The 26362-nt window shown below is 40.5% G+C and overlaps 1 protein-coding gene across 2 annotated transcripts; it reads left to right on the forward strand.

Annotated features, from left to right (window-relative positions):
• The first annotated feature begins 1828 nt into the window (after nucleotides 1-1828).
• On the forward strand, nucleotides 1829-25230 carry hdac9b (histone deacetylase 9b). Of its 2 annotated transcripts, none has more exons than XM_083918216.1 (11): nucleotides 1829-2646; nucleotides 9900-10135; nucleotides 10468-10639; nucleotides 12042-12165; nucleotides 12286-12398; nucleotides 17909-18040; nucleotides 18346-18461; nucleotides 19881-20003; nucleotides 20611-20788; nucleotides 20920-21131; nucleotides 23343-25230. In XM_083918216.1, the coding sequence occupies exons 1-11, from the start codon at nucleotides 2538-2540 to the stop codon at nucleotides 23676-23678; spliced, it is 1851 nt and encodes a 616-aa protein (XP_083774342.1). In that variant the 5' UTR covers nucleotides 1829-2537; the 3' UTR covers nucleotides 23679-25230. The 2 variants fall into 2 exon arrangements, with proteins under 2 accessions (XP_083774342.1, XP_083774343.1); XM_083918217.1 differs by lacking the exon at nucleotides 1829-2646 and adding an exon at nucleotides 2694-2947.
• Nucleotides 25231-26362: the final 1132 nt, after the last annotated feature.

Here is a 26362-nt window from a genome sequence, read left to right on the forward strand (position 1 = left end):
TTTTAAGGAGCAGTAGGTCAGGTTGACCGAGGTTCAGCTATTTCAGATGATTCTGTGAACTAATTATTCATTCAAGTGCGGAATTTTTTTTTTATTTCTTTTCTTTTTTTTAGACAAAATAAAGAACAAACCTATTGTGCAGAGCCTTCTTTGAACAATCACTTAGCAAAAAGAATCCATGGATGATCAGAATTTAACGTAAAAAAAGAGTCAGTTTGCAGTATCTTTTATTGTGTAATAGTGGAAAACAGTAACAGGAACATTGCAAAATATATTTTGACCTTTTCATTTCAGGACTTAGACAAAATCACATTGTCATGTCATATAAATAGGGATTCCATTGTCATGATAATGACCATTCATATGACAGCCTTAGTACTTCCTCTTTTGAACAATTATGGCTTAGCTTTTGTTCAGGTCAGTCTACAGGGTTAGAGCTCACCCGCTCTGACAGATACTGTGACAGATGGAGCTCTGGGTTTTAGCCATCATTACCTTGAACTTGAAAGCTTTTTATCTCTCACACCATCTTACTGCCAAAACTAATTCATGAAGATCAGGAGTTTGCTAAATCTGTTCAACAAAAATGTGTCACTTGGGGAAATTGGAGTAATCTTTTCTTGATAGATTTGCCACAATGTCCAATGACTATGTTTGTGAAAATCACTCTCTCAGCTTTCACATAGAATAAACAGAGATGATTTTTTTTTAAATTTAGTTTGTTAATTTGAGTTTGATGTTACAGAGAAGTAGCAAGGAATCAAAACAAAAGTATGAGTCCTCTTGTTGTATGTGTTTGTGAATAATCAAGTAGCACAATATCATATATAAGCTTTAGAGTTGTTTTGCTGCAAGCTGTGCATTTCCTTCTGGGCTTCTTGGTTGTGCTGTGATAAAAGGATTGAGGGGTTAAATGTTTGTCCAGCTGAAACAACACAGTAAAACTCCTTCTCTGTGTCTCTGTAGCCCAGCCGTCAGAGCTCAGGACCTAAAAATAGCTGTGCTGGCTCCACGCCCCTGGCTGGGGGACAGGTCAAATTATGAAGGAAGATGAAAAATTTAAAGGCACAGGCTGCCTGGCCACAAACCCAGCCCTGCATCAGTGGTCAGATAGAACATTTGACTTGACTTTTATTGGCTGGAGTCAGATTATATCAACTACAGATCTTGGCTAGTTTGGGATGTAATATTAATTCTATTCCTACTATCTTGCTTCTTGGTGCTCAAAGTTCAGTTTTCAGGTTCTTGAGGTGTATATATACTGTAGTGTTTTGTTTTAAATGTTCCTGCTTTATACAGTATTAAGTGTGTTTCCAGGAAATGGGACGCATAATCCTGGAAAGGTGTTCTTGACACAGTATGAGAGGTTTATGTAATTGCGATCATGCTGTTACGGCATCTTACAGTTGGCTTCCTTGGCTAGCTGAAAGCATGCTTCCTGAGCAGCAGTACTGCCCTGGATACACACTGAACCCCCCACACACATACACTTAGCTAATGTATCGAGGTTACACTCTGAGTCTTAAATGAACACAGTGTTCACTTGGTGTCTGGCTTGGCTTAACACATATTGTTGGGTTTTTCTCACACATGCAGATTTGTACCTAAATTCAATTGAATTTGTTTGTTGAAATATAAGAATATCATCACCTTTTTGTACAATTTTTCAAAAATGTCAATACACTATTTTTGTTTTGTGAATCATGTAAAAGACAAACAAGCGTTTTACAAAACCTTTGACATAACATACTGCACAGAGGTGAATCTTACATGTTCCTCTTTTAGATATATCTTTTACATCAAGGCAGAAATGGATCATTCTAGTACCCATGTACCTGAGAGAACAAAATGAAGACATAAATAGCATGTGTGAGATAGGCTGGTTCAACAAATCATAAAAGAGAGAGAGGAATCAAGCCTCCATCTGCAGAGAGGGAGTCAGGAGACATGCCTTCTGGCAGGAGCAGAAGAAGACAGCTGTGTTTGGTGTGGTATTTTTAAACGCATCAATGCTGCTCCAATCCCCGCGCCTCGCCTGACCTATTTTTAGCCAGGGCTGGCCATTGTTCTATTTCTGTCACCTGTGGGCCACGCAGTTGTTGATTCACATGCAAATGAAGCTTGCTCCCTCCCTGGCTTGCATTACTGCCTCAGTGAGGTGCTCAGTGCACAGTACACGTCCTTCCTAGCAACTCAGCTTTACATTTTTCTCAGTCTCTGCTCAGACGCTTTGCTTTACTGTAGAGGAATAGGGAAAGAGGGAGATAAGAAGAAAAAAAGCTGGACTTTACCATCTTTTCCTAAAACTGTGTTAGTGTTTGGACCAGATTGAAGCAGGCACCGGGAGAGTGGCAACCCTGCAGAGAGAGTGTGCAGTTTGTGTTATTGCTCTACAGTGAGAGTGGTTAATCAGAGGAGGAGGCAGAGGAAGGGAAAGAGTTGCCTGTTGTCGTGGTCTCTCCCCTGAGTGGCTGAGGGGTGGCTCTTGGTGACAGGAAACGCAAGGCTTGCAATGAGACCTGAGCGCTGAGTGGAGTATGCTGCAGACGATTTACGAGGGCGAGTCAAGTTTCTCCACAACAGAAGGGCGCGTTGGACACCAGCAGTTCCCCTACCACAGCAAGATGCACAACGTGAACAACTCAGGTGATCACACACCACGGCGTTTCTTCTCCTTTTGAGGAATCCCAGTTTTTCTCCTTTTTTTCTCCCCCTTTTTGCATTCCAATCTCTGCCTTTCCTCTATCTCTTAATCTCTTCCTACTTGTCTGCTTTTTCACATCGTCTATGCCTCTCTCGCACACTCTGTCTCTCTCTTCCTCTCTCTTCCTCTCTCACATACTCTCAACTCTTTGCGCTCTGCCGGTCTCTCATTCTGTGTGAAAAGAACTCAAAAGCGTCTCAGCACAGCAACGTGGTAGGATCAGGCACTTCTTCCTCAATCAAGGTATTTGCTCTTGTGAGGGTAAAAACTGCTTCATGACTTGTCTTTCTCAGTGGGATTGTTACCTTAATCTGTGTTGAAATGCATCTTGTAAAGAGTTAAAAAGTGTTGTTTAGTTTAAAATGAGGAAATGTGTTAACACTATTCCTATGCTCTAGTTGCTTGAAATGAGGGGCTGTGAACATGAAAGGGATGTTGTGTTTGGTGAGCACTTTTCAGGGAACAGGAAAAACTGTGACAGAAATACTGAAGGGACAACTAAAAGGTTTCTCAGGATATTTACCACAGACATTGACTGTTCTATTTTTGACCTGAGAATTGAATTGAATAGGACATGGCTGACATCAGTATGAGTAACATGTATTCACTGACTCAAGATGAGTCACACCTTATTTGATTTTTATTTTATTTTTAGCATGTAGCTATTGATAAAATGTGAAAACTGTCTCTGGAAATTACTTGAAGCATTATGCTCTGTGAAATCATCGTCTTGTGCGTCAGTGAGAAGCATGTGTAATAAGAAAGTACGGATTGAGTCATGTGAGTGCTTAATTTACTTTAACATTTATTGTCATCTTTGAGTTGCAAGAAAGGGGCAACTTGATGTTGAGTAATTCAAATGAATTGTTAAATGTGCTTTTAGGTGCTTTACATTAACTAGTAAGTCAGTATTTTTGGTGTAAAAGACAAGTCAGAAACTAAAAAAGAACAAACAACAAAAAACACAACCCTAAGTCTGACTTCAGGCAAGCAAAATGGGGGACTGAGAGCATCCAGAGACAGTTGGCTAAACGTGAGGAGACTTATAAATAAGACGTGTAGATGACAGGGAGATGACACATTCCATCTCTGTCAATAGAGCAGGTTATTTGACTATCAGGCTACAGGAGCAGGACTTTCTTCTTCTGCCTTAGCGGCCTATGAGCCAAACAACAGATATACCGAGCGCCTGAATTCGGGCTCCTTGCTTATTCTGTGGGTCAGCTATTCTTAGGTGAGTTATTTTCAGCTTATGGCATTAGCCTGCTAAGATTAGGCGTCTGTGCGTTATCATTCCATCTCAACTTGCTCCTGATATAATAGTAGTTTGGAACAGATATATATAGAGAATTCTGTCATTTGCCTGTTTAATTTGTTCTTTCCACTTTATAGTAAATCACTTGACAGTGACTAACATTATCTGTCTAAAAATGCTACTCGCGCATGCATTTGTATGAGTTTACTGGATGTCATGTGAGTGTCGTTGATAGAGCAGACACATTCCTTTTAAAACAGACCCCGGGGTAGGTTTATTATGTGCTGTGTATATTAATGTTTTAGGATATTAATCTGTTGTCATGATAATTGTTGGTGAAGGGGTCCTTGTGTCAGCTAAATAGTTTTGTGAATTGTTTTCTAAAGCAAACTTCCTGACATTTTACTCTACTGTGTTGTTACATTTCAAGTGGAACATGAAAATAAAGGGCACAATCCCATTTCAATTTTGATTAGTGTCAGTAACAACAAAGTTCTGACAAAACATGCTCAGATGGGCTCTCCAACAAGGGAAAACTAATTAGTTTCCCCTGAGTAGAAAATGTTATGTAAAATATCATGCAAGCTCCCTTCAATAGGGTCTTTCAGACAATAACAAAGCTGCACCTTTCAAGTCCACTTGTCTGTATCCTGTATTCATTCAGGTTGCCTCGTGCGTTTTGGAAGAGCTCACCGCTAAAGAGACCATGTAAAATAACACAAAAGAATATGTGATTTGAACACTTACTTATTATTTTCAAACCATTGGTAATGGCAAGGTGAAGATAATGTTTAACAGAAAGCCCAACTGAAAGTACATTTGCTTTTTGCGTAATTTTTCACTTTGTCTTAACATGTGTGTTGTGGAAAAGCACTGGATTATCTAAGGGATGCATTTCCTTTGGGTGGAGTGTTTGCTGTAGCTCAAAGCAATAAAGCAACTGAATCTTTGTGATTAATTTATTAGGAATCTAATTGTCTGTAGGATCTGGTGCCAATGCTGTCAGAGGATAGGATACTGATTAAAAAGTATTTACAGAGGGACTAGCTAATTATTACCAAGAGTTTCCTGTTTTTTTCTCCTGGTTTTTGCTTGGAGAAAGATTTAGTATATGTTGATTTTGTGTGTTGTTGTTTTGTGAGATGATTAGGCATGATGGCAGGACCAGAGACGACTGGATTTCTGGCTACTCTCAGTGAAGGGCCTGTGGTGGTTTAGCTCAGCCCTCTTTGTTAGCAGATAGCCTGCAAGCCGCAGCTCTGGCTCAGCTGCAAGGACGAGCCTGAGTCTTAAAAATAAAGACCTGTTTCTTGCTTTAGACATGCCAGCTGCTCAAAATAACAAGGCACTTAATGAGAGATCCAGCGCCACATTGCAGTCCCAAGCATCAGCTTATTTTTGCCCTCAAACATCTTCTGCATCTCTGGTTCTATTTATACTGTCAGACAGGGAATTTAGATCAGCAACTATCTCAAGTGCACACTGAACGCATGCAACATACAACATATAACATGTTCAAAGTGTAAACACAAGGTAGACCATTATGTATCATGCAATAATGTATTTTATTGATAAAACATACACTTTATACAGATCCATGGTCAGAAACACATTGAGTTAAGATGCTCTCAACACCCATCCTTTATATACAATAATATGTTCTACAGAAAAACAACTGGAGCAACGTGCCCTTCAGTATGAACGGTGAAATTGTGGTGATGTTTAAGGGGTTGTGCTAGTCTTAAGTTTTTGAGACAAAAAGCAGTTGTGAGGGAAATTTTTAAAAAGCGAGTTACTCAACCACAACCTGTTACCATTTATAATATAGTAGTTATTTACTATTTGAGACTGAGACTAATGACAAATAAGCTCATTGGAATATGATTCTTAAAAATAATGGTTCAAGTCTGGTTTTTCTTTTAAATCTTGCAAATGCAACAATTGCAAAACTGCACAACATCATTAGCATCAAAAATAATATTTAAGTTAATATTATTAATACATACTGAATTCATGTTATTATTATTATTAAATATTACATTTCTGAATAATTTTTCTAAATAAACTTTTGCTTTCACAGTATATACGGAACATGTTTATTGTTATTACAAAAACTCCTCTAATATATATTTATGAAAGTAAACTTAACTTTTGTTAAAACGCCACAGGGCCCCTTTAATAACCAGTAAAACTGTTTATCATCACTTGCTTATCAACACTAAACACAATGTGCTTGGTGGAGTTGAGTAAAATCTAAATATGATATATATATATATATATATATATAACTGTATATATTACTCAATACTCTAACCCATCAAACAGTACCTCTAGGTGCAAACTAACTCATAAAGGTGTAAGAATAGCTGTGCCATTTATATTCAGCGGGTAATGTTTATCATGTGAACAACTCCTTTGTCACGTTAGTTATCAGGAAAAAAAAGATTACATTGAAATGTCAAGGTGTTCTTTAAAACAAAAAATCCAAGCACATGACTTATATTGATAATATTAACTATATGTCAATAGCTACTATATATATATATATATTTATTTATTTCAGACTCCTCACATGTAATAGTAATGTCACTGGCGATGTGTGTCTATCCTCTCTCCAGGGTGGGAAGCCTGCTAATGTGGCCTGAGGCAAAAAAAGACAGCCATCCAACATCTCAAATTAAGGCTGTGATTGTCACTCTAACCACCACCAAGGCTAATGAGAGGCAGATCGGTTATAGAAATAAACACTTTGGGGACACTGGCGGTGCGACGCTGCAGTGGGAGTGTGGTCACAGGCTATGAGTCACCCTATCCCCCATTGGCAGGCCCTCCACAGGGAGGAATTTGGGCATAGGGCAGGGTGCTTGTCGCTCCCTTGTGCTAAAAACACATTTGGGACCTGTCATTCATAAATCTCTTGTTTACCAGTGCCTAGACACACGTCTGTGCACTTTCCACCAATCAGGAAGCACCTCACTTCCACCTGAAACAAAGTATTCATATCAAGGGTCATGATCACCAATGGCAACCACTGAACCAGAAGTGGCAGGGTCTTTTTTGTGAGTGATAATTTTAAAAGTGACCCGAAAGTTACATAAATGCAACACTGCGCTTTTATTTTTGCCTGTGTTAAATTGAGCAGGCGGCCTCGCAACTGTGACAGTCTTTCACACATTGTCTATATTAAGAACCTGCTCAGAAAAGCATTTATATTTAGCACTAGTTACTGGTGGTTCTGTATTCTCCTCTCCCTATGAGTATTTTTGTAATACAGAAACAGCAGATTTCAGTTTTGGGTAGTTTCCGGGTGTATTGGACTTAAATGTCAATTTTAAATTTGTGGCAGTAGATACGCATGTCTAATGTATTCTGTGGTTGAGTAAAGTGCATAGACAGAGGTATATTTGTCTGTCAATCATGAGGAATGGAAGTTGTACATTTTTCATTAGTAGAGGCTTCAGCAGAGCTCCAACAAAGCCTACCTACCTCCAGGACCTTATTATGTTCCCTCAACATTGTCATTGCATCCGGTATTATTCTTGCCGAAAGTGAGTGAAACGGGCACATTAGGCTGTTGTAGTTTTAAGGGTCCATTTCATACATTCTGTTATCAAAGGTGGCTTAAGCTTTCACACTCCTCCTCCTCCTCCTCCTCCTCCTCCTCCTCCTCCTCCTCCTCCTCCTCCTCCTCCTCCTCCTCCTCGCTCCCTTCCCATCCTGTTAAATCACTGTCTGAGATTTTCTGATGGAGTCTCAGCTTGATGTGCTGATCAAAGTGGAGATCCTTAATGCCAGTCACAGTGAGGGTACAGAATGAAATATGAGATTAATTAGATATCTCAGTGGTGAATTCTCCCAGGCAGCAGGTGTTTTTTGTTGCTATATTTAGGTCCATTAGGCAAAAGTAGCACTAGGACTGTCTGACTCTCTCAGCCCTTCAATGATTCACAGGTTCTCATCTGCCCCTGGAACAACGCCCGCTACACAAGAGTCCTTTGTCAAGTACTTACGAGCTAAGATTAATATTCCCTGTCAGGAGAGAAGGGTCTGTTCTACAGGTGCCTGTTCTCTGCGCCTGCCGAGTCGATGCCCTCCCCTGTCATTTCATGGGAGCGGTTTTTAGAACACAGAAAGAAAAATGACAGAATGGGAGTTTCCTGTAGCTGTCTGCACTCTTTGAACATGTTTTAAGACAAGTTATCACTTAGCCACCGAATCTCTGCAGTGTGTGTGTGCGTGTGTGTTGAAGGGTTTTGTAATGCTTTCTCTCCATCTCTCTGCTGGGGACTCCTTTCTTATATAAGCGCTGAAAAGCTGATATAATAGTCAACATGTCACATTGCCTCTGTAGGCAGGAGATGACATGCAGTGAGACTCGATATCTGCAGGATGGGGAGACATAATTACGTCGCCAGCGTTGCCATGGCAGCGGCAAGTTAGGGTGGTGGAGACTAGGGTGTGGGGGTTGTCACAGACCAGGATTGCGCCACTTGCTTTTATGTTTCTATTTATAATCATCACCGCCGCATACACATGGAATGGTGGCAGGCTACATGACAAAACAAATGGGCGCCAGTGAGCTTCACAGCATCAGTGAACAGGAGGGCACTGCTTCTTAATTGATGGCTACTGTAGACTGACGCTGCTTCTTTTGGCAGGTTAAAACTCCTTTTTATTGGCATTTCATTATAGTTTATGAGGATAAATGCATGACTGGACACCAATAAGGTTATTTATGTGAACATATAAATTGAACTGTGTTAGCTTTCTCTCATGCTTACAAAGAACAGGTGGTGTAGTAACATTGCTTGTATTTGTTCCCTCAAATGTGACCCTTGAGAAGATTACAGCAATGAATGCACTTAATAAATCGCCCTCCAGCCACTGGAATTTTAAGTAGGTTTGAATATTTCTCCGGTCTCAAAATGGAAGAGACATTATACAGTCTGGACAATGAATGTTACATCATGAGCAGCAGCAAGTATCAGTGTCACTTTGACATTTTTAAAAAATGTAATTCTGATCAAATATAGGCCTAAAATACATTATTTAATATGGTTTAAAGATTTTTGTGTAGCAAGGATTCAACTGGATAGAGTAGTGTGGATCAAAACAAGTGTAAAAAAAAAGATGAAAATCACGAATCACTAGAACAATCACTAATCATCCTCTGTGGAATACAGAGATGAAGTAGCCCTGTCTCCCATGTTCTTAACTGGCAATCGATTTTCTCTGTGGAACAACCTATATATAGAACTTAGAGACCAAGGGGATGCCCTCTCACTTTGTATCTGGCAATTACTTATAATGGAGGTAGATGTCAAAGACAAAGGCAGTTCTTACGTATGTACACATTGCAGTGTCTGCACTCAAGAACAGAGATGGAAAGATCACAGGAACATGAATTCACAAGTGTATGCGGTTTCCAGGCTCACAAAGTACTTTGCCTTAAATCATTTATGTTAACAACGGATATCTGCATGATGTTCTGGTAGAGACAGGGAGTAGGACTCCCTTTATTTATTTATCAAAAGGGGAAGATAGGATTTATGTAAATACTTTAAATGACCACTTTAACATTTCGTGCCACATGTCCATTGAGTCTGTTGTACAGCTGCTCCCAGTAGACTATAGTGATAGATGTGATCTCATGTTTGTTTATAGAAACTATTATAATTAAAGGCTTGCCAGTCTCATGAGAGAAAACATTTCTGACCCTTCTTTTTCTCCCTGCTTATTCTTTATTTTTTGTTCTCATGTCTAGCATCGTCATTTTCCTGCCCTCCTTAACTCTGTGTGTTTTGTTCTGCAACAATATACAGATATACTATACACAGCCACCTGGTTTGATTTTATACACAGCCACATGGTTTGATTTTGATGACTGAGAAATCTGTTTTTCTCTTTTATTCTCTCTGATTTCCCCTCTGCGGCCCACAGTGGACATTAAACCAGAATTGGCTGTAGAGTCCTTATCTCCGTTGGACCTGCGTACAGATCTGAGGATGCTGGGTTCAGGCTCGGACCCGGGATTGTGGGAGAGGCAGCTGCAGCAGGAGCTGCTCCTTATTCAGAAGCAGCAGCAGATCCAGAAGCAGCTACTAATCAGCGAGTTCCAGAAGCAGCATGAGAAGTTGACCCGTCAGCACCAGGCTCAGCTCCAGGAGCACCTCAAGGTCGGCATTGCACTGAACAGTTGTACAGAGGACAGCACAGCAGTATACACAGCACCACAGTGTACAGAACAGCAGAGCACAACACAGCATGGCATACTGCAGATCAGTAGAAAACATTATAGCTCAGGATTACAGAGTGCAGGAAAGAAGAAACAACTCAGCACAGCAAGGTAGGGTGTTAAGCAATAGATTACAGAACAGTGTGAGTTTTGTTTTTACAGACGAGTACAGAGTAGTCTGCAGAATCTCACATAAGCCACTGTTGTTTTAAAAAAAACGTATTTATCAGTGTGCTCTCTTCATGCTGACTTGAGGCCTTGCATGTTTCTCAGCTCCAGCATGAGCTCCAGGCCATGAAACAGCAGCAGGAACTTGCAGAGAAGGAGCGTCGTTTGGAGCAGCAGCAGCAGCAGCAGAGCCAGCAGGAGAAGGAGCAGGAGAGGCATCGGCGGGAGCAGCATGTTTCCAGCCTGATCCTCAGGGGCAAGGAGCGGTCCAGAGAGAGTAAGAGCTTGACACCGCCATCAACACCATCTCCTTACCATCAGGGGTGGAATTAGTTATTTGGAGGCCCTGAGGCAAAAATGAGCATGGAGCCCCAAATCGTAACCAACACCCTTTCCAATATTTCTTTAATGCATTACCTTAGAGCGGGGTCTAAGCAAAATATACATAAAACAGCTGGATAGGAATGCTTTACTCTTGCTGAATGTTCCACTCATACGTATATTCTGTAACCATAATTATTACTAGAAAAAAGCCATTGATATGTGGTAGGATTGGAGTGCTGGTTCGATATAGCCTTTGTAGGGACGTGAGACATTATTTGGCCATGACATTTTATTGTAATAAAAGGGGCTAAAACAGCTACTCATCCTCGGGTCCACAAAAATGTGTTTACTACTACATAAAAAGTGCCGTAATCAAAACAACACAAAGCTGTAAAGGATCATTCCTCCAAAATTGCAGTTGTATCTAGTCATGCAGATATTTTTGATTTTATTTGCTGATGTTTTGCAATAACAACAGTGAAGCAAATGAGGTTAAATGTTGTTACATTTGAACACATGCAGATATCTCAATAGCTGATATAAAAAAGAAAAACTGTCTCAGATGTAATGTAAGTAAGTGGGGAAAATATGTTTTTATTTGTTCGGTCAAGCAACCCTTTAAAACGACCTCCTCTAACTTTCCAGGACTAATGACACTCAGTGGATTCATATTCAGCAGTGTAGCAGTAAGGTTACACGTACAGTATATCTTTCTCACTGCATGGGACAATGAGAGCTATTCACAAGGAAAGGAAAACTTAATTTAATTTGGTCATCAGCTAAGAAAAACATATAATGATGGTGTGATGATGATGATGACATAGTACTTAACCAGTACATTGAACTGATAATAAGGTTGGTCAGTGACATTTAAGCTTAGAGTTTAGGTAAAAATGTCTTTCAATAGCACGATGAAAATAGCCCCACATATTGTATTTCAGTTCTGTTTTTACTTTATAGCTAATAATAGACAAGATGTATGACTTTGTCAGGTCAGGTAATTTGAAACTGTGACCTGCAACTGTAACCCTCCAATGTGAGAGAACATCTCTCTGCAGTATCGCTTTAGCAGCTTGAAACTAATATAGTGCTCTGAGACCACTAGGGGGAGATCTTCCTACATAAGTTGCGGTTGCTTGTGGAGCTGAAGAAATAAAAGAGAAGAAAGTTGAATTTATGTTCTTCAAGGCAGTTTTTGAACTCCAGCAGTGTTACATGTGATATAGGAAATACAGGTGAGGGAATCTGTCACAATAGGGTTAAAGTTTGATTTGTAATATTGAGGCAATAATATATCATGAGTCATAACCCTAGGGTAACCCCAATCCCGTTGGTTCCGTCTTTTGGTCTCACAGGTGCAGTGGCAAGTACCGAGGTGAAGCAGAAACTCCAAGAGTTTCTGTTGAGTAAATCAGCAAAGGACCCTGCCAGCAACGGAGTCAATCATTCTTTCATCCACCACCAAAAACTCTGGTACACGTAAGTATTTTCTGTTGTTTTAGAGAGACTGAGAGAGAGACATACAAATATAGATACTATGTTTAAATCACATAGAAACCTATTCTACATTATGAATTTGATGTATTTTTTTGTGGTTAGGTCCACATCACTGGACCATAGCTCTCCACCTTTGGGCGGCACATCCCCCACCTGCCAGTATAATCTGCCATCACCCATAGAGAGCAAGGATGACTTCCCCTTGAGGAAGACAGGTTTGTTCCTTTTTGCGCGCGCGCACACACACACACACACACACACACACAAACACACACACACACACACACACACACACACACACACACACACACACACACAGCACAGACATAAAAATGTAAATTCACATATACTGTACACATACATAAGTCTACAAAGACACAGACCTAGAGACCACTGGACACAGATTCCAGTGTGAGTGTTAAAATTTTGCCTTATATTAGTAATTTTCCATTTACTACCCTGGGTTATAAATACATTGAGTGTCTTTTTGACCCTTGTCAATCAAGGGGTCGGTGTACCCATGGAGTATTTCCTGATGTTGCTGATGACCTGCTAATAACATCAGTTAGGCTCATTATGACCCCAGAACCCCCTCTCCTCATCCCTCCAGGGCTCAACACGAAACTTTCATAAGAGGTGACACACGCCAAAAAAGTAACATAAACCTTCCTTATGCCTATTTGGATTATTCTAATGCACACAGGCAACATCACAGTTTAATTGAATGTTTTCACTTCACAAGTTAAATTTATAATTAGTGTTATTTGTACTGAAATGACCATGTCATTATTTAAAAGGAACTACATTTGTCCCTATGTTACAATAATAAACCAAGTTCCAAGGCCCTTTGAGCTGTTTAGTGGTAAATGGGAGAATTAAAGCGGATAAATCTCTCATGAGTTATGGGCTTTTAAAGCTATTTTGAAAAGACACAGGTTCCCACCAAAAAGCAGCTCAGGTTTGTTGGTTTAAAGTTTGAGGAACCCTTTGGGGATGGTTGTATAAATAAGAATAATTCCCGCCTCTTGGTTTGCACGAGCCCAAGCTCACCAAGCTGAAAACTTCATAATTCTGCAATGAGGTCACCAAATTACATTATGGTCTTTTCCCTTCTGTGTCTCTTTTAATTACATTGGAAAACAATTATACTTGTTGAGTTATTTAACTACAGACCCGTCCTGTTGTACACAATTTAGAAGTCAGGCAAAGGAATTATATCTTGTAAAATAAAGTCACTGCATGACAAGAATAAATGTTAGAAAGGTAAATGAATGGTTTGAGAGCTTTCATTTATTGTAATCTTGTTTAATTATACCATCTTCTGAGGAGAGAAATACCTCTTGTAAATATATATTTACATCTTTCCAATATGCCTTTTAGACCCACAAGGTAAAAGGTTGTCTCACAAGTATAAGTATAGTTGAAGACTACAACACAGAGAGGGTTTATGGTAGCATTGTTTGCTTTTTACCGTGAAGACAAAAAGGCATGTTTAAACAAATAAAAAAGATAGAGTTTCAGTGTCTGCTGCTCTGACATTTTCATCTTTTAATTCATGTTTAAATCTTCTCCCTGTTGCCGTGCGTGCCTCTTTTGCAATGATAAAACTATTTCTTGCTCTTAGGATTCCTGAATCTATATGTGGTCATTTCCTGCTTAGGCCTTCCTCCCCCACTTCCTGTCTGTCTTTATTAAAGTCCTCTGAGAGCTTGGCACCCGAGGGGGAAACACAAAGGTAGTGTTGTTCCCAGAGCCACTGGCCGTCACTGATAGCTGATTGGCAGGTGTTGCAGAGTTAAGACGGGCATAGGCAGGATGAACCTTGACAGGACTGTTTGTTTAAGCAAAGATAGCTCTCTTAAAACAAAGTGGAGATGACTCCGGTGCTCCACGTTAGACTCCCCACTGCTTTATTTGGCCAGAGGGATGAACGACATCTTTTTATGGTTGAGGTTCACAATGAGGTTTATAATGTACATGTACTATATGTACATGTAATGGATCAGCAAGTCCTGCAAATATTACATTAAAGAAACAATCTGATCTTTATCTTTACTATTAGTTGTTCCGTAACAGTTATATCATCCTTAAAAACACAGAATAGCTGTAATGTCCTTGGTTTTTATTTCACCCTAGTTGAAAGAGTTTCACATAATGAACTTGTTTACTTGACATATATCCTCTTTGTTTCACTTCCAAGGCTTAGAATAGACTGGACTGAGGGCACGCGATAGTCTGTGGCAAGAATAGTTGCAGCTTAGCAGTAAGAAGTGCAACACCCTCTCTGGTCTTGACCTAGTTAACAAATGTGTGCATTCAGCAGGGGAAGGAAAGATTTTTAAAAGTAATCCTACAAAGGTAAAACTCAAAGCATATCAAAGTAAAGTTTGCATAGAAACTCTCTATTCTAGGATTAGTATCTGACCTAAACTCTGAGGGACTGTAACTTAGCTTTGGTTTAAAGGGATAGTTCATATTTTTTTGAAGTGGGGTTGTATGAGGTACTTATCCATAGCCAGTGAGTTATCTACAGTAGAAGCCAGTCAGCACACCCTCACTTTGGAGAAGCAGACAGGAGGACAGGCATAAAAGCTAAGAAATGTACTGCTGTGAATAGGGGCAGCAACTAAACATTTTTTTTAGCCACCTACAAAAGGCCCATCGGGAAAAAAACAAAACAATATCAGTTTAAGTGTATGCTATATTGAGAATATTTTTCGCTGCAGATTGAGTTTATGCAAGCGGAACTGATTTATAATATTAATGCTCTTGTCAAAACCACCAAACTCCATTGACAAAAACATTTTACCTCACAGATCATGGGAGTTGCTAGTCTAGTCTGGTTTGTTTTTTAGTTGTGTTAGTTCCTATTTCTAACACCAAAATTCCCAAAATATAACCTATAAAATTACTGTTTCTGTTGATGGAGTCTGGTGACGAGAGCATTGAACAGCTTCAGTTTCACCTGTGTAAACTTGAACAGGGCTTTCTGTTGGCAAGGTAAAGCGGTGAAAATATTATAAATAGCCTACTGTTAAACAATATTGTTGTTTTTTTTTAGATGGGCCTTTTTTACATACCTAAAATAGGTTTACCTGCTGCCACCATCCACAGTATACATTTCATAGCTTCCTTGCCTGTCCTCCTCTGCTTCTCCAAACTGGTGGTATACTATAGGTAGTACACTGATTATCGATAGGTACCTCATACAACCCCCAAAAATCTATCACTTTAAGCGTTAATGTACAGAACAGCAAGTACTGAGCATTAATTTATCAATCTCTGCATCACTTTAAACCAGCATGTCAGGAAAAATGCATAGCAGGCCTCTTTATGTACAGAACACCCACCTCAGCTTACCACAGCCATCTGTCCAGGTCTATGCTCTAATGGACACCAGCACTCACAGTGGCAGCAGGGTTCAAATTCTGATTTAGCGGAGATAGCATAACACATTCACTTGCACAGCCACTAGCCCTACAGGCAGCACCACTTTCAAATGTAATAAGGTGATTGATTTATGACTCTAGTATATTGCAGCCATTACTGTATGTTTTCGTTAACTGAGAAGCCGGAGCAGAAATGACCCAGGTGTTCAGTATATGTGCTTTGCGGCTGCCATCATTGCCTCCTGTTGCACCGTGCATCAGGGCATTTTTTTTTCCATGGAGACCAGTGAGAAAGTGTTTGTTCCCGAGGTGCTGTCTGGCGTTCCCGTGGCGACCAATTGGGATGCGTAGCTTGGTGGCAGCAGTGTGTAAAAATAGAAAGCAATCAAGGCAGCAGGGCGTGAAGCAGATTCATACGACTCCCAGCAGCATTTTCTCTCCATTTATCTCTCCTGCCTCTTTTCTTCCTCCCTCGCTCTCTTTCATTCTACCTCACACCCACAGGATTAGAGGTCTATGCCACGTATTAGGGAAGAGGGTTTTGCTGCTTTTCACAAAAGCCAGAAATAGCAGCATCTGGCCCACTCTCCTAGCTGTGCCCCCATCGCCGCTCCCTCTCCTCCTCCCTGCAGTGCTCCCACGTCATAGTCCCACTTCCCTATGGATAGCTGTATGTTGTACACATTGCAAAAGCCCTATTTAATTATTGATTTGAACTAAATAATTGAAACGGGTTGGCTATTGTGTAACAGGTTTACATAACTTCAATACAGCTTTATACTCTGGCTTTCAGTCAAAAGACCAGCTTATCTGTTCAGCTTGTTTATCTGAGTGTGTAAGGCTAGCTGTGGGATTCAATGTCTACAGGGTTGATGGGAAGGCCATATGAGACATGTTGACCTAGTGAGTCACTGTCACTGTGCCTAGACTAGCGCACGACTCAACAGTCAGGCACAAAAGCATTTACTTGCATTCATGTAACAGATGCTTTAATTATTAAAGATTATTTATTTACCGAGATTCAACCTCCCCTTTATTTCTCTTTTTTCATTAAATAATGTTTGCATATTGCATATTTTTCAGACTAGTTTACTGGTTAGTGATATCTTCTTATTTTATCAGAGATTGGTAGGGCTGTACATGTAACTACCATTAAGGACTTAGATTTATAATACTATACTATAATATTCTTTCTGTCTTTTAACAGTGCTGCCGCGGAGTACAATGTAACAGTGACTATTCATTTAGCAAGAAACACGTTGGTCTGCAATATATTCTTAAACTCAAGGCTAATTTATAGGTATTGTATAGGAATTACACCCTATATCCCATTCTCAGTTATGAACTGGAAATGGAAACTAAAGACACATAAACATCCTTTATAAAAATAATGGTGTAGGAAAACAAACATGAGTCAAATACAATTTTATAGTACTATACTATATACTGACTATACTAAATCCAGATTTTTGAATACAATGTCAGCCAACTCATTTACTTCAGTGATGGCAATCATCTGTTGTGTGTAATGGTGTTGAGTAGGGCGTTTCTGGAAAAGAGCAGTGCTCAGTAAATCTTAAGTAGAGGTTTTAAATTGATTTAATAATCTAAAGTGAAACAAGCTCATTTTTGATAAATGTCTGTAAATCCAACATTAATAACAGCCAAAAAGTTTGAAAACAATATGTCTATTGTGATGAATATTACATCAGCATATCTATCAACAATGATGAGCTGGATTAGTAAGTCTGGATCAGTTCAGGTCAGGCTGTGTGTGAGTGTGACTTTGGAGTGTGTTCGGACTGTGTATTTGGGTATCTCTGTTTTGCATTAGGAGAGAGGGGCGTGGAGCGAGCCTGAAACATCTGCGATGTTTTTGTGTTAGTTTAACTGTTGCTACTGTATCAGACTGTGGTCACCAGGGTGGCAGGTAGCGGACTATTTCACTTAGAGCCTGTGTGTTGCTCGACCTAATTTAGTCCAGATGAGGTGGAAATGGGCCCAATCCTGACTCATTTAATTTATCTGAAACCGGCTCTGAATTTCACTGAAACTGAAATTGTAAAATGTCAAACGTGACCGCATTGCATTATTTCTAACTGATTTATAGTCTCCTTATTGCTTTTTTAGTTTTCTCTTATTTTTCAATGTTACTGTTTTCTTTGATAATGTTCATTTCACCCAGGCTGTGTTAAAGCACAACATTTGACTTTATAAAAACAGTCACGGAACACCCCACATGATTGTATAATTTATCTCCATTTAATGTTTTTTTTTATTGTCCAAATAGTGTGAATTGAAACTTACAAAAAATATATATGTTGTTTATTTTTTAGCCTCTGAGCCCAACCTGAAGGTACGATCCAGACTGAAGCAGAAGGTAGCGGAGAGGAGGAGCAGCCCGATGCTCAAGAGAAGAGATGGAAACATCATGACTCCTTACAAGAAGAGGGCTCTGGAGCTAATGGGTATGTAATATTGTTTAAGTTATTTTCCTATTATAACATGTGAGGAGAATTGTCCGCATCTTATTATCTGGTGTTTTAAATGTTCTCTGAAAACAATACAAGCAGCACGAGTTGCATAATAAGTAGCCATTTTGCAATTCAGAAGCATATTATGGTCATTGCGCTTTCATGTAAGAAAGATCATTGTAATCAGGCAGCCGTGACTGTACACATTAAACTGTTGTGAGGCTGCAGCTGTTGTGCAAAGTGTGTTGTGTGTAGAATGTGAGCATGCATACTGTGTCTAACTCCTTGATGTTTTGTAGACTCTACACCCACTAACAGTGCCCCCGGCTCCGGCCCCAGCTCTCCCATAGGGGCCTCCAGTGCCTTGGGGGGTGAAAATGGACCCTCCTCTCTGCCCACTACCACAAAAACTGAGGTATGTTCATGAATAATCCACACTGCTATTGATTTGTCCAAAAATTAAGCAAAAGTCATGCTGCTTTTGTCATTTTTGCAACTATACATTTATGTCAGGGCTAAATATATGCCTGTCTGCCCTTCTGTTGCAGCTATAGAACAGCCAGTTGTCCTCCTTACCCCCACCCCCTCTTACATTAAAGAGGCACAGCTTGACCCCCATGTCTGATTAGCCCAAGTGTGCTTGTGTAAAGATGACACATTATGCAGTATAAAAACAACAGGAGAAATTAATGCTGCACATTATGGCTGTGCATTTTCCTATCCAACATTTTTCACCCAGATGTGCTGTACAATCAGTTTTATGTTTTGCCAAAAAAAAAAAAGAACTGTAGGCTGTAAGGTTGCTGTTGGCTTGTCATTGTATTCCTGTCATTGGCTTGGCGGCATGCCTCGTCAGAGTTGTTCAGAGGCGTTTCCCAATAGATTTATGGCTGAGTTACTGACCAGAGCTCCCCTTGGATCAGCCTCACAAAGAAGACCATTATAGAGGGTGGCAGATATGACACATCTTTGAAAAATCTTGACAGAACAGCTGTGTTTTCCTTAACCGTCACTGTTTACTCTCCTTGGGATGTCCAGCGACACAGAGAAGGGGGCGACGCCCTGACATCAGGCTGAAGGTTGGGGCTTAGGGAGGCAGACGAACTGTGGAGTTTAATTGATATCCCAGGCACTGGTAGCCAAAGACACCCACATGCTAACAACATAAACACACAGGATTGCTATTGTATCAGCCCAAGCTGAGGCTCTCATGAAAGTCATTGGTGGACTGCGGGGCTGCCCGTAGACCTCATGCCTGTTGCAAAAGCAAGGCATGTTTGTTCACTGTTACATTAGGTATCCTTTTTCAGAGGGAACGGGTCCCCTGGGTCAAATATGGGCCGGATATCCACATACAGGTCACTGAGTACTGGTAGGGGTTGGAAGGATAAACATGACTGTTCCAAAACCACATGCTGGTCGGCTGCTCTGCTGGGTACAGGAAGTATGCCCCAGTGCTGATGTTCTCTGAGAGAGTAGCCTGTGGGTGGGGACCGGGAGTAAGAACAGGCAGCAGGCCGACTGGGGACTGAAGACCTGAGGGTGGAGCGGTAGATTTAGAGGTTTGCAATATTATATAATAGCATTTCGCCCTCAATGGTGCCATTCCGTAAAGCTCCGGGAAATGTTTGCTGCCTGCCATACCTTTATATCATCCATCATAAAAACTCATACCTTTCCCTTTGCAGCAAGGAGGGCTGTTGTTCGTCATAGAGCATTAACATTTATGCCACTGCTCATGTTGCCTTTTGAAATTGTCCATAGTGGGATTTCTAAATCTGTCACCTCCTCCTAAATCTCTCTGTCTTTGCCCTGTCCTGTGTGTTTGATGTAGAGGTGGCCTTCACAGCCGAGATTATTCCATCCTGAGGGCTCTGTGTCGATGCTGAGCTTATACACATCTCCCTCCTTACCCAATATCTCCCTGGGGCTTTCCACTGCATCTTCACCCATTAGTGTGAGTACACATTTTTCTTGTATTCTTAGATAACCTAATTGTTTTAGATTTAAAAAAAATCTTGCTTAATACACCAGTTTAGTGGTCCTGTGGTGGTTTTTCTGCTCAGTCTATGAGTTGAAAAACCTGCCATCAGCAGCTTTCTGGGTTCTCTGTACGACTACAGGTCACTGACCTGTGGCCCCAAATGATTTTATCCCCCTTAGATAAATATTGTTCTGCAGTGTCTTGTGTCAGGCATGCTCTTATCTTCCCCTATTACCTCATTTATCACAGCTTTTAAAAAGGCCAAGTCTACTCAAGTGCAACTCCTGATTACACAGCACATGATATATCATCTTTTAGCTCTCAGGCACATTCCACGGAGGCCTGTTCATCAGCTGCAGGAACTTCTAACCATTGATGGTCTCTGATTTAATAATTGCATGATTTGTGGCAACATGAATCATTTTCATTCACAAATAAAAATGTTCATATTATTGACTTTGGCTTGTTAAAATTAACCTGTCACATTTCCTATAAATGTTTATAAGTGACTACCAAGCCTAAGCCCAACATATGTAGTTTGAATGAAAGAATGACCATAACTTTATCAATCCTCTCTCAGGCCGCCATGGGGTTGAAGGACAGATCAACAGAAATCAAGCATGGGCTGCCTGGGCACCTTCTGGGCCCTGTGCCCCTTCAGTCAGGCCTTGAGTCCAAAGTGAGCCCCAGTCACCAGGCCCTTCTCCAACACCTCCTCCAGAAGGAGCAGATGCGGCAACAGAAGATACTCTCCTCTGGTTAGACCATGTTACTTGATGTTAAACATAACATTGCGTTACATTGCACAATACTACAGTACATATTGTTATAATTTAAATTAAAGTCCTTTACAAAATGACTAATTCTGATTTTGATTTTTTTTGTCAAGGCCAAGGCACCATGTCCCACCCTCAGTCTCCTCTGGCCATGAAGGATCGCCCCTCCAGCAGTCGGCCCAAACTACCAAAACACCGGCCCTTGAATAGGACCCAGTCAGCGCCACTGCCTCAGAACACACTGGCCCAACTTGTCATCCAGCAGCAACACCAGCACTTCCTGGAGAAACAGAAACAGTACCAGCAGCAGATCCATATAAACAAGGTATTTGTGCTGTTCATCAATATTCGAATCACAGGGGAGGATTTTGACTTTCAGATTGCTTTTTGCAGCATTCTCAATGCCTTTTTAGGTCTTGTGAGGTCTTATTTTACTGCAGGGAGTCTGATTTAATCATTCTAAGCACACAAATGCTGATCTATTTTTAGCATATTGTAAAAGCATCTGTGGTAGCTCAGGTTTACAGAGCCGGGCTGTTGTCTGTTCTTCCCTGGAATCCTGGTGTTATTTCTGCGAAGCAAAGAACTTCTGCCTGACTTCAAATGGGGAAGAAATGCTTCCCCTGCACTAATTCTGTTATCATAGCTTAAGGCATCAGTGCTGTTCACATGCTAACTCTGTGAAATTCAATTCAGCTAACTTCAAATGAAGGAAAAAGTGCCCAGAATACATTTTGTTCTGCTGTGGCAATATTTGTGTTTCTATTAGCTGGCCGAGGTGACCTCGCCATACACAGAGTGTAATTATTCTGGTGAGGGACGTGTGTGAGGTGGCAGACACTGTGAAAGGCAGCATTGTGTGAGCTTACATACTGATGTGTCCCAACGCTGGGCCCTGAAAGAGCCATGGGAACTATAGAGCAACTCTTACCTAGAAGCAATAAAAAGCACAAAGTACCACAAGCATTTATTGAGTTGTACAGTACAGATGTACAGCTTTCGCTGTAACAAATTGTTTCAGTTTGAATTCCACTCTAACTTGCGTCACTGCGCAGGCAGGTGAAGTTAGTTTTAATATCAGCTGTCATTATTGAAAAGTACACTGTGAAGTTGATTTGATTTGAAAGGGGCTTTGGAATCATTGCGACATCTCATCTAGGAACAAGTAAACAGGCCCTACTCTGATTACTCAGGCCAATGAGATCGCAAGTAAAGCCTCTTTAAGTAGAGGTTATAAATGGCCCCTAATCAGGGATGAGCCCTCAGTGTTTATTGAGAGGGATCTCCGAAACATTGCCCTAATTAATTTCCTAGCAGAGGCTCGTCTACGGTTGTTTTTAAACGCCCTTCAGTGCCTGGAACAGTAGGGGGCACTAATGGAAATTTACAAGAGCTTAGGGATTTGAGGAAGCGTTATGAACAGTGTTTACTAATGCCAAGCTAAGGAGGCTAATTCTTATAGCTGAAAGGATATTTATAAAAGGCCTACATTCTGTAGACAGTACCAGCTTGGGAAGGTGCTTCCTTGTCCTGCTCTTGGAGCCCTCTTGTGGCAGACTAATTAAATCATGGCACCATTACAGTAGTTTTGATTTAGTAAAGTTGCAAAACACTGAATTATTCTTTTGTGTCAAGTTCCTTTGTCAGGCTTGATTTTAAATCCAATGCCTCTGTTTTTGGTCATGCATACATGTCCTTTTGACATTTTGACATTTTTGTCCCTGACACTTCGCTCAAGATGCACCTGTTAAACTATGGAGAATTTATACTCCATTACACTAAGGTTTGATTGATGAAAAGATCTTTGATGTAAGTAAGATGAAACATATTCAGATTTTGATGATGACATGCTCCATAAATGTGTGCCTTCAGAGTGGTGCTCTCTTGAGCAGATATCTCTCTCTGTAGCAAGCTTGTACAATCTAAAGAGTATAGTATACAATATCATACTCTCTACGTCATGTACCTCGATGCTACTGTTTGCATAAAATAAACACAATTCACAGGAGAAACACATGATTTAGCATAGGGTACAGTTTTTACATTCTGAACTGTACTTTTATTAAAAATATTGCAAGTGAGTGACACTAATCCATTTACCTGGGCAGCCACAATTACTGGATTATATTAACTCATACCTTACCTTAATAACCTGAATAATATAAATGTCAGTCTGTTTTCCTTTTTGTGTTTTGTTCCAGTGTAAGACACTATTACACTTTATTTTACAAAATACAGTGTCAGACTGAATTTATCAACATGAAAATTCTCCCACTGTGGCTTGTGTAGCCTTCATTTTCCATCACAGACTATACTGTCTTCCATTTTTGTTTTGTTTACAGTATTATTAAACGGTAATGGTAAATGGTAAAGTAAAACAAATCATTCTGCTATTCTTTGGGTGTATTTGCATGCTTATTGTTGTTTATGCAGGCAAAATGTTTTTGTTTGCTCTGATAAAGGATAAAGGTTTCATTTGGTGAAGATCACTGGCTGCAGGATATCATCACTAATATGGAGCCAATGTGTTTTGCAGCTGCTGTCCAAGTCCATCGAGCAGTTACGTCAGCCCAGTGCACACCTGCAGGAATCAGAGGAAGAACAGGAGGATCAGCACAGAGAGCTGACAGAGAGCATGCAGGAGGACAGGCTGCCCCCTGGAGGAGTCATCCGGAAGCACATGCTGAGCAGTAGCAGCAGCAGTGGCTCGAACGGCGAGCTCCACGAAGCTCACTACGGGGTTATAAAGGTCAAGGAGGAGCCGGCTGATAGCGAAGATGAGGGCTTGACCAATCAGAGCTTAGAGTCAGAGAGGCAGAGCACCTATCTCCACCAGGTCAAAGGACGACTGGTGATAAGAGCCATGATCTGAGAAGGGAAGAGGATGAGATCACACACTCCAACATTCGCAGATAAACAAGTCTCTACAAACATGTTCATCTACATCCCTTCAGTTTATACACACACACACACACACACACACACACACACACATACATATACACAGCAGCCATTGCACAGTAGGCCAGCTCTCCATGTCACAACATTTGACCCCTTTTCACTTAGCTGCAGCCCACACTCTAAGACTCTCCGTTTGTGATCTTTGTGCAGTGATCTCTGTAAAATATGTATGTTTCACTTTTGTGTATATAATATGAAGACAATTTAGTCCGTTCTTTTTAAGAGCTGCTTTGGTCACCTAGAGTCCGCTCATCTGACAAAAAGTTCTATGTGTGTATATATACTGTGGATTTAGCAACAAAGATTTCTAGAGGGGTAGGTTGAACAGGTGTACACCTATGAAGAGCCAACTTATGTTCCCATCATGTACATTTTTGCCATAAATATTTGAATGCTCTTCCATCAACTTTAACTTTGAGAGTTATCATAATTTAAAACACTACGTACTCAAAAACCTGTGATGATCTTCCACGTTAAGTGGTCTCAGAACTGAAATAATGAACGTCTATCTTAGAGAGAATGTATACTTAAATCCTAACCAAGGATGCTCCCTTGGGGCAGACTTTTGCGCTCGGAGTGATCTTGCCATTGGAGTATGGTCCACTGCTCATATTGCAATTTATAGGATAAAGCACTAAATCCCTGCTTGGGTTTGCAGGCATCTCCCTACACACCCCGAGTCTCCATGTCTCTCTCTCGGAGTGGTCCCAGAACCAGGGCCCTGTGTTAAGCCGAGCTCTCCTCTCTCTCTCTCCCTCTGGGTTCAAATCAAAGCTTGCCGGGTTCCTGCCCAGCTTTCAGCAGACGAGTCAGACAGAGAGAAAGAGAGAGAGGGCCGGGCAGGAAATGCCTTCTAGAAGCCAGGAGTTGGAGTGATTCATGTGTGCAGGAATGTTAAGAGAGGAGGACCTAGGGTTGGAGGAGTCCAAGGGGCCAGGCTTGAGAATTGATTTACTGTCAAAGCGAATTACAAAGTGAGTGGGGATATGGTTAAGGGAGTCCCTTTTAAAGGGAATCGCTTCCTTCGTATTCCCTCGTGGCATGCTTACCTCAACATGCAGGTTTGATGTTACTTCAATAAAAAAAAAAAATGGACAGGACCTTGCTTCTTCTTTTTCTTTTTTGGAGCCTGTTTTCCCCTGAAAGTGCCCATTGCGACATGTATAGCCCGTCTTAAAGTGATCAATCAAATGTATTGCATAGCCGTAAACCTTCCTGTTTCATTTGTACCGTTGACTAAATGTAAAAAAATGCTAGTATGAGGTCCTGTGTTTGGATTCATGTGAAAATCAAAGCTGTCTGTCTTATGCTGTACATTCAGATTGTCCGGTTTTAATGTTTTTAGTGTAAGTAAACACAATCAGAACAATGCAAGTCTTGTTGTCTTGCTCCTTTGATTTGGTTGTAACGAGAACCCCTTTGCTGCCAGTGGGGGGTTGGGGGTGGGGAATCCTGTGGTCTGTTCATAGCAGTTTGCAATTCTTCTCTTTCTTGCCTTGTGTGATAAACCTTTTTTTTTTTTTTAAATAAAGTGAATTTACCTCTGACGTTCTTTTGCTGATTATTTATACACATTAAGAGGTTGCATGCATAGGAAAGAAGGCAAAAACACCATACTCCATTAAGTCTTTCAAGTACTTTTATATTATATTAATTCACATTCTTAACCCTTTTTTTTTGCATCATCATCTAAATCATTAGCCCAGCTTGCTTTTCCCACACTAGGTCTCATAACCAAGCTATTTATTTTCAGTGGATCTTTGTAACCCTTTAAAGGGAGCTTAAGAGGCTTTCAAAACACTTCTTTGATGTTAGCAAGCAAGGCTTCTTGTGGCAGTATTAGAGCAGTCAAGATAAGGTGAGCTGCGAGAGGGTGATATATTACTTGCCCAGATTCTTTCAAACCAAGCTTAAGCAATTTCATAGCAAGCTTAGTTCATGGGACTGGCCTGATATGCTATACACGCAATGATGCCACTGGAAAAGTTCACTCATAGACTAAAGTTGCTCTCTATGAAACACCACTCTGAGAACATCTTTCAAATAACTGCCTTCCCTTTGCCACACATAATGGCTCAAGTAAGACCTTAAAAAGATAGTATACTTTTATAAAAACCATACATTTTATACAAACTCTTTTATCAAACTTCAATGAGAACTCCTTAAGTATTTTCTTAAATGTAAAGAGTTACTATTTTTAGACACTGACTCCCCATCTGTAAGGCTCTTGTGATTTTAAATGAGCTATTACAAAGGCAGACAAAATAATGAAGCCCAAATCCATCTGGGCTGCCCCACCCCAGCTGCCCACAGAGCCAGTTGTAAAAGCAAACAAGCATTTTTAAAGGTGTGAGGAAGTAAGGACGCCATAAGCCTACCTATTTCCTCTAAATGAATTAGACTGTAAGTGAGGCCGGAATTTTTTTTATCACCTGCGGTGCTATAAAAACAAGCCATTTGGATGCAGTGGGCACACATGCAAGAATGTGTTATAGGTGGCGGTAATTATGACTTTGTAGAGTCTAAAATCTCAATACTTATAATCTCAATTCTTACACTCAATTCTTACAAAGCTTGTCAAATCATGAAATTATG

Source organism: Echiichthys vipera (assembly GCF_963691815.1).
Source record: "Echiichthys vipera genome assembly, chromosome: 8".
Classification (NCBI taxonomy): Eukaryota; Metazoa; Chordata; class Actinopteri; order Perciformes; family Trachinidae; genus Echiichthys; species Echiichthys vipera.

Coding starts and splice junctions, on each gene's coding strand:
- hdac9b (XM_083918216.1), top strand. CDS start 2,538: ATGCTGCAGACGATTTACGAGGGCGAGTCAAGTTTCTCCACAACAGAA. Junction 10,640..12,041: donor CAAGGAGCGGTCCAGAGAGA/GTAAGAGCTTGA, acceptor TTGGTCTCACAG/GTGCAGTGGCAAGTACCGAG. Junction 18,462..19,880: donor CCACTACCACAAAAACTGAG/GTATGTTCATGA, acceptor TGTTTGATGTAG/AGGTGGCCTTCACAGCCGAG.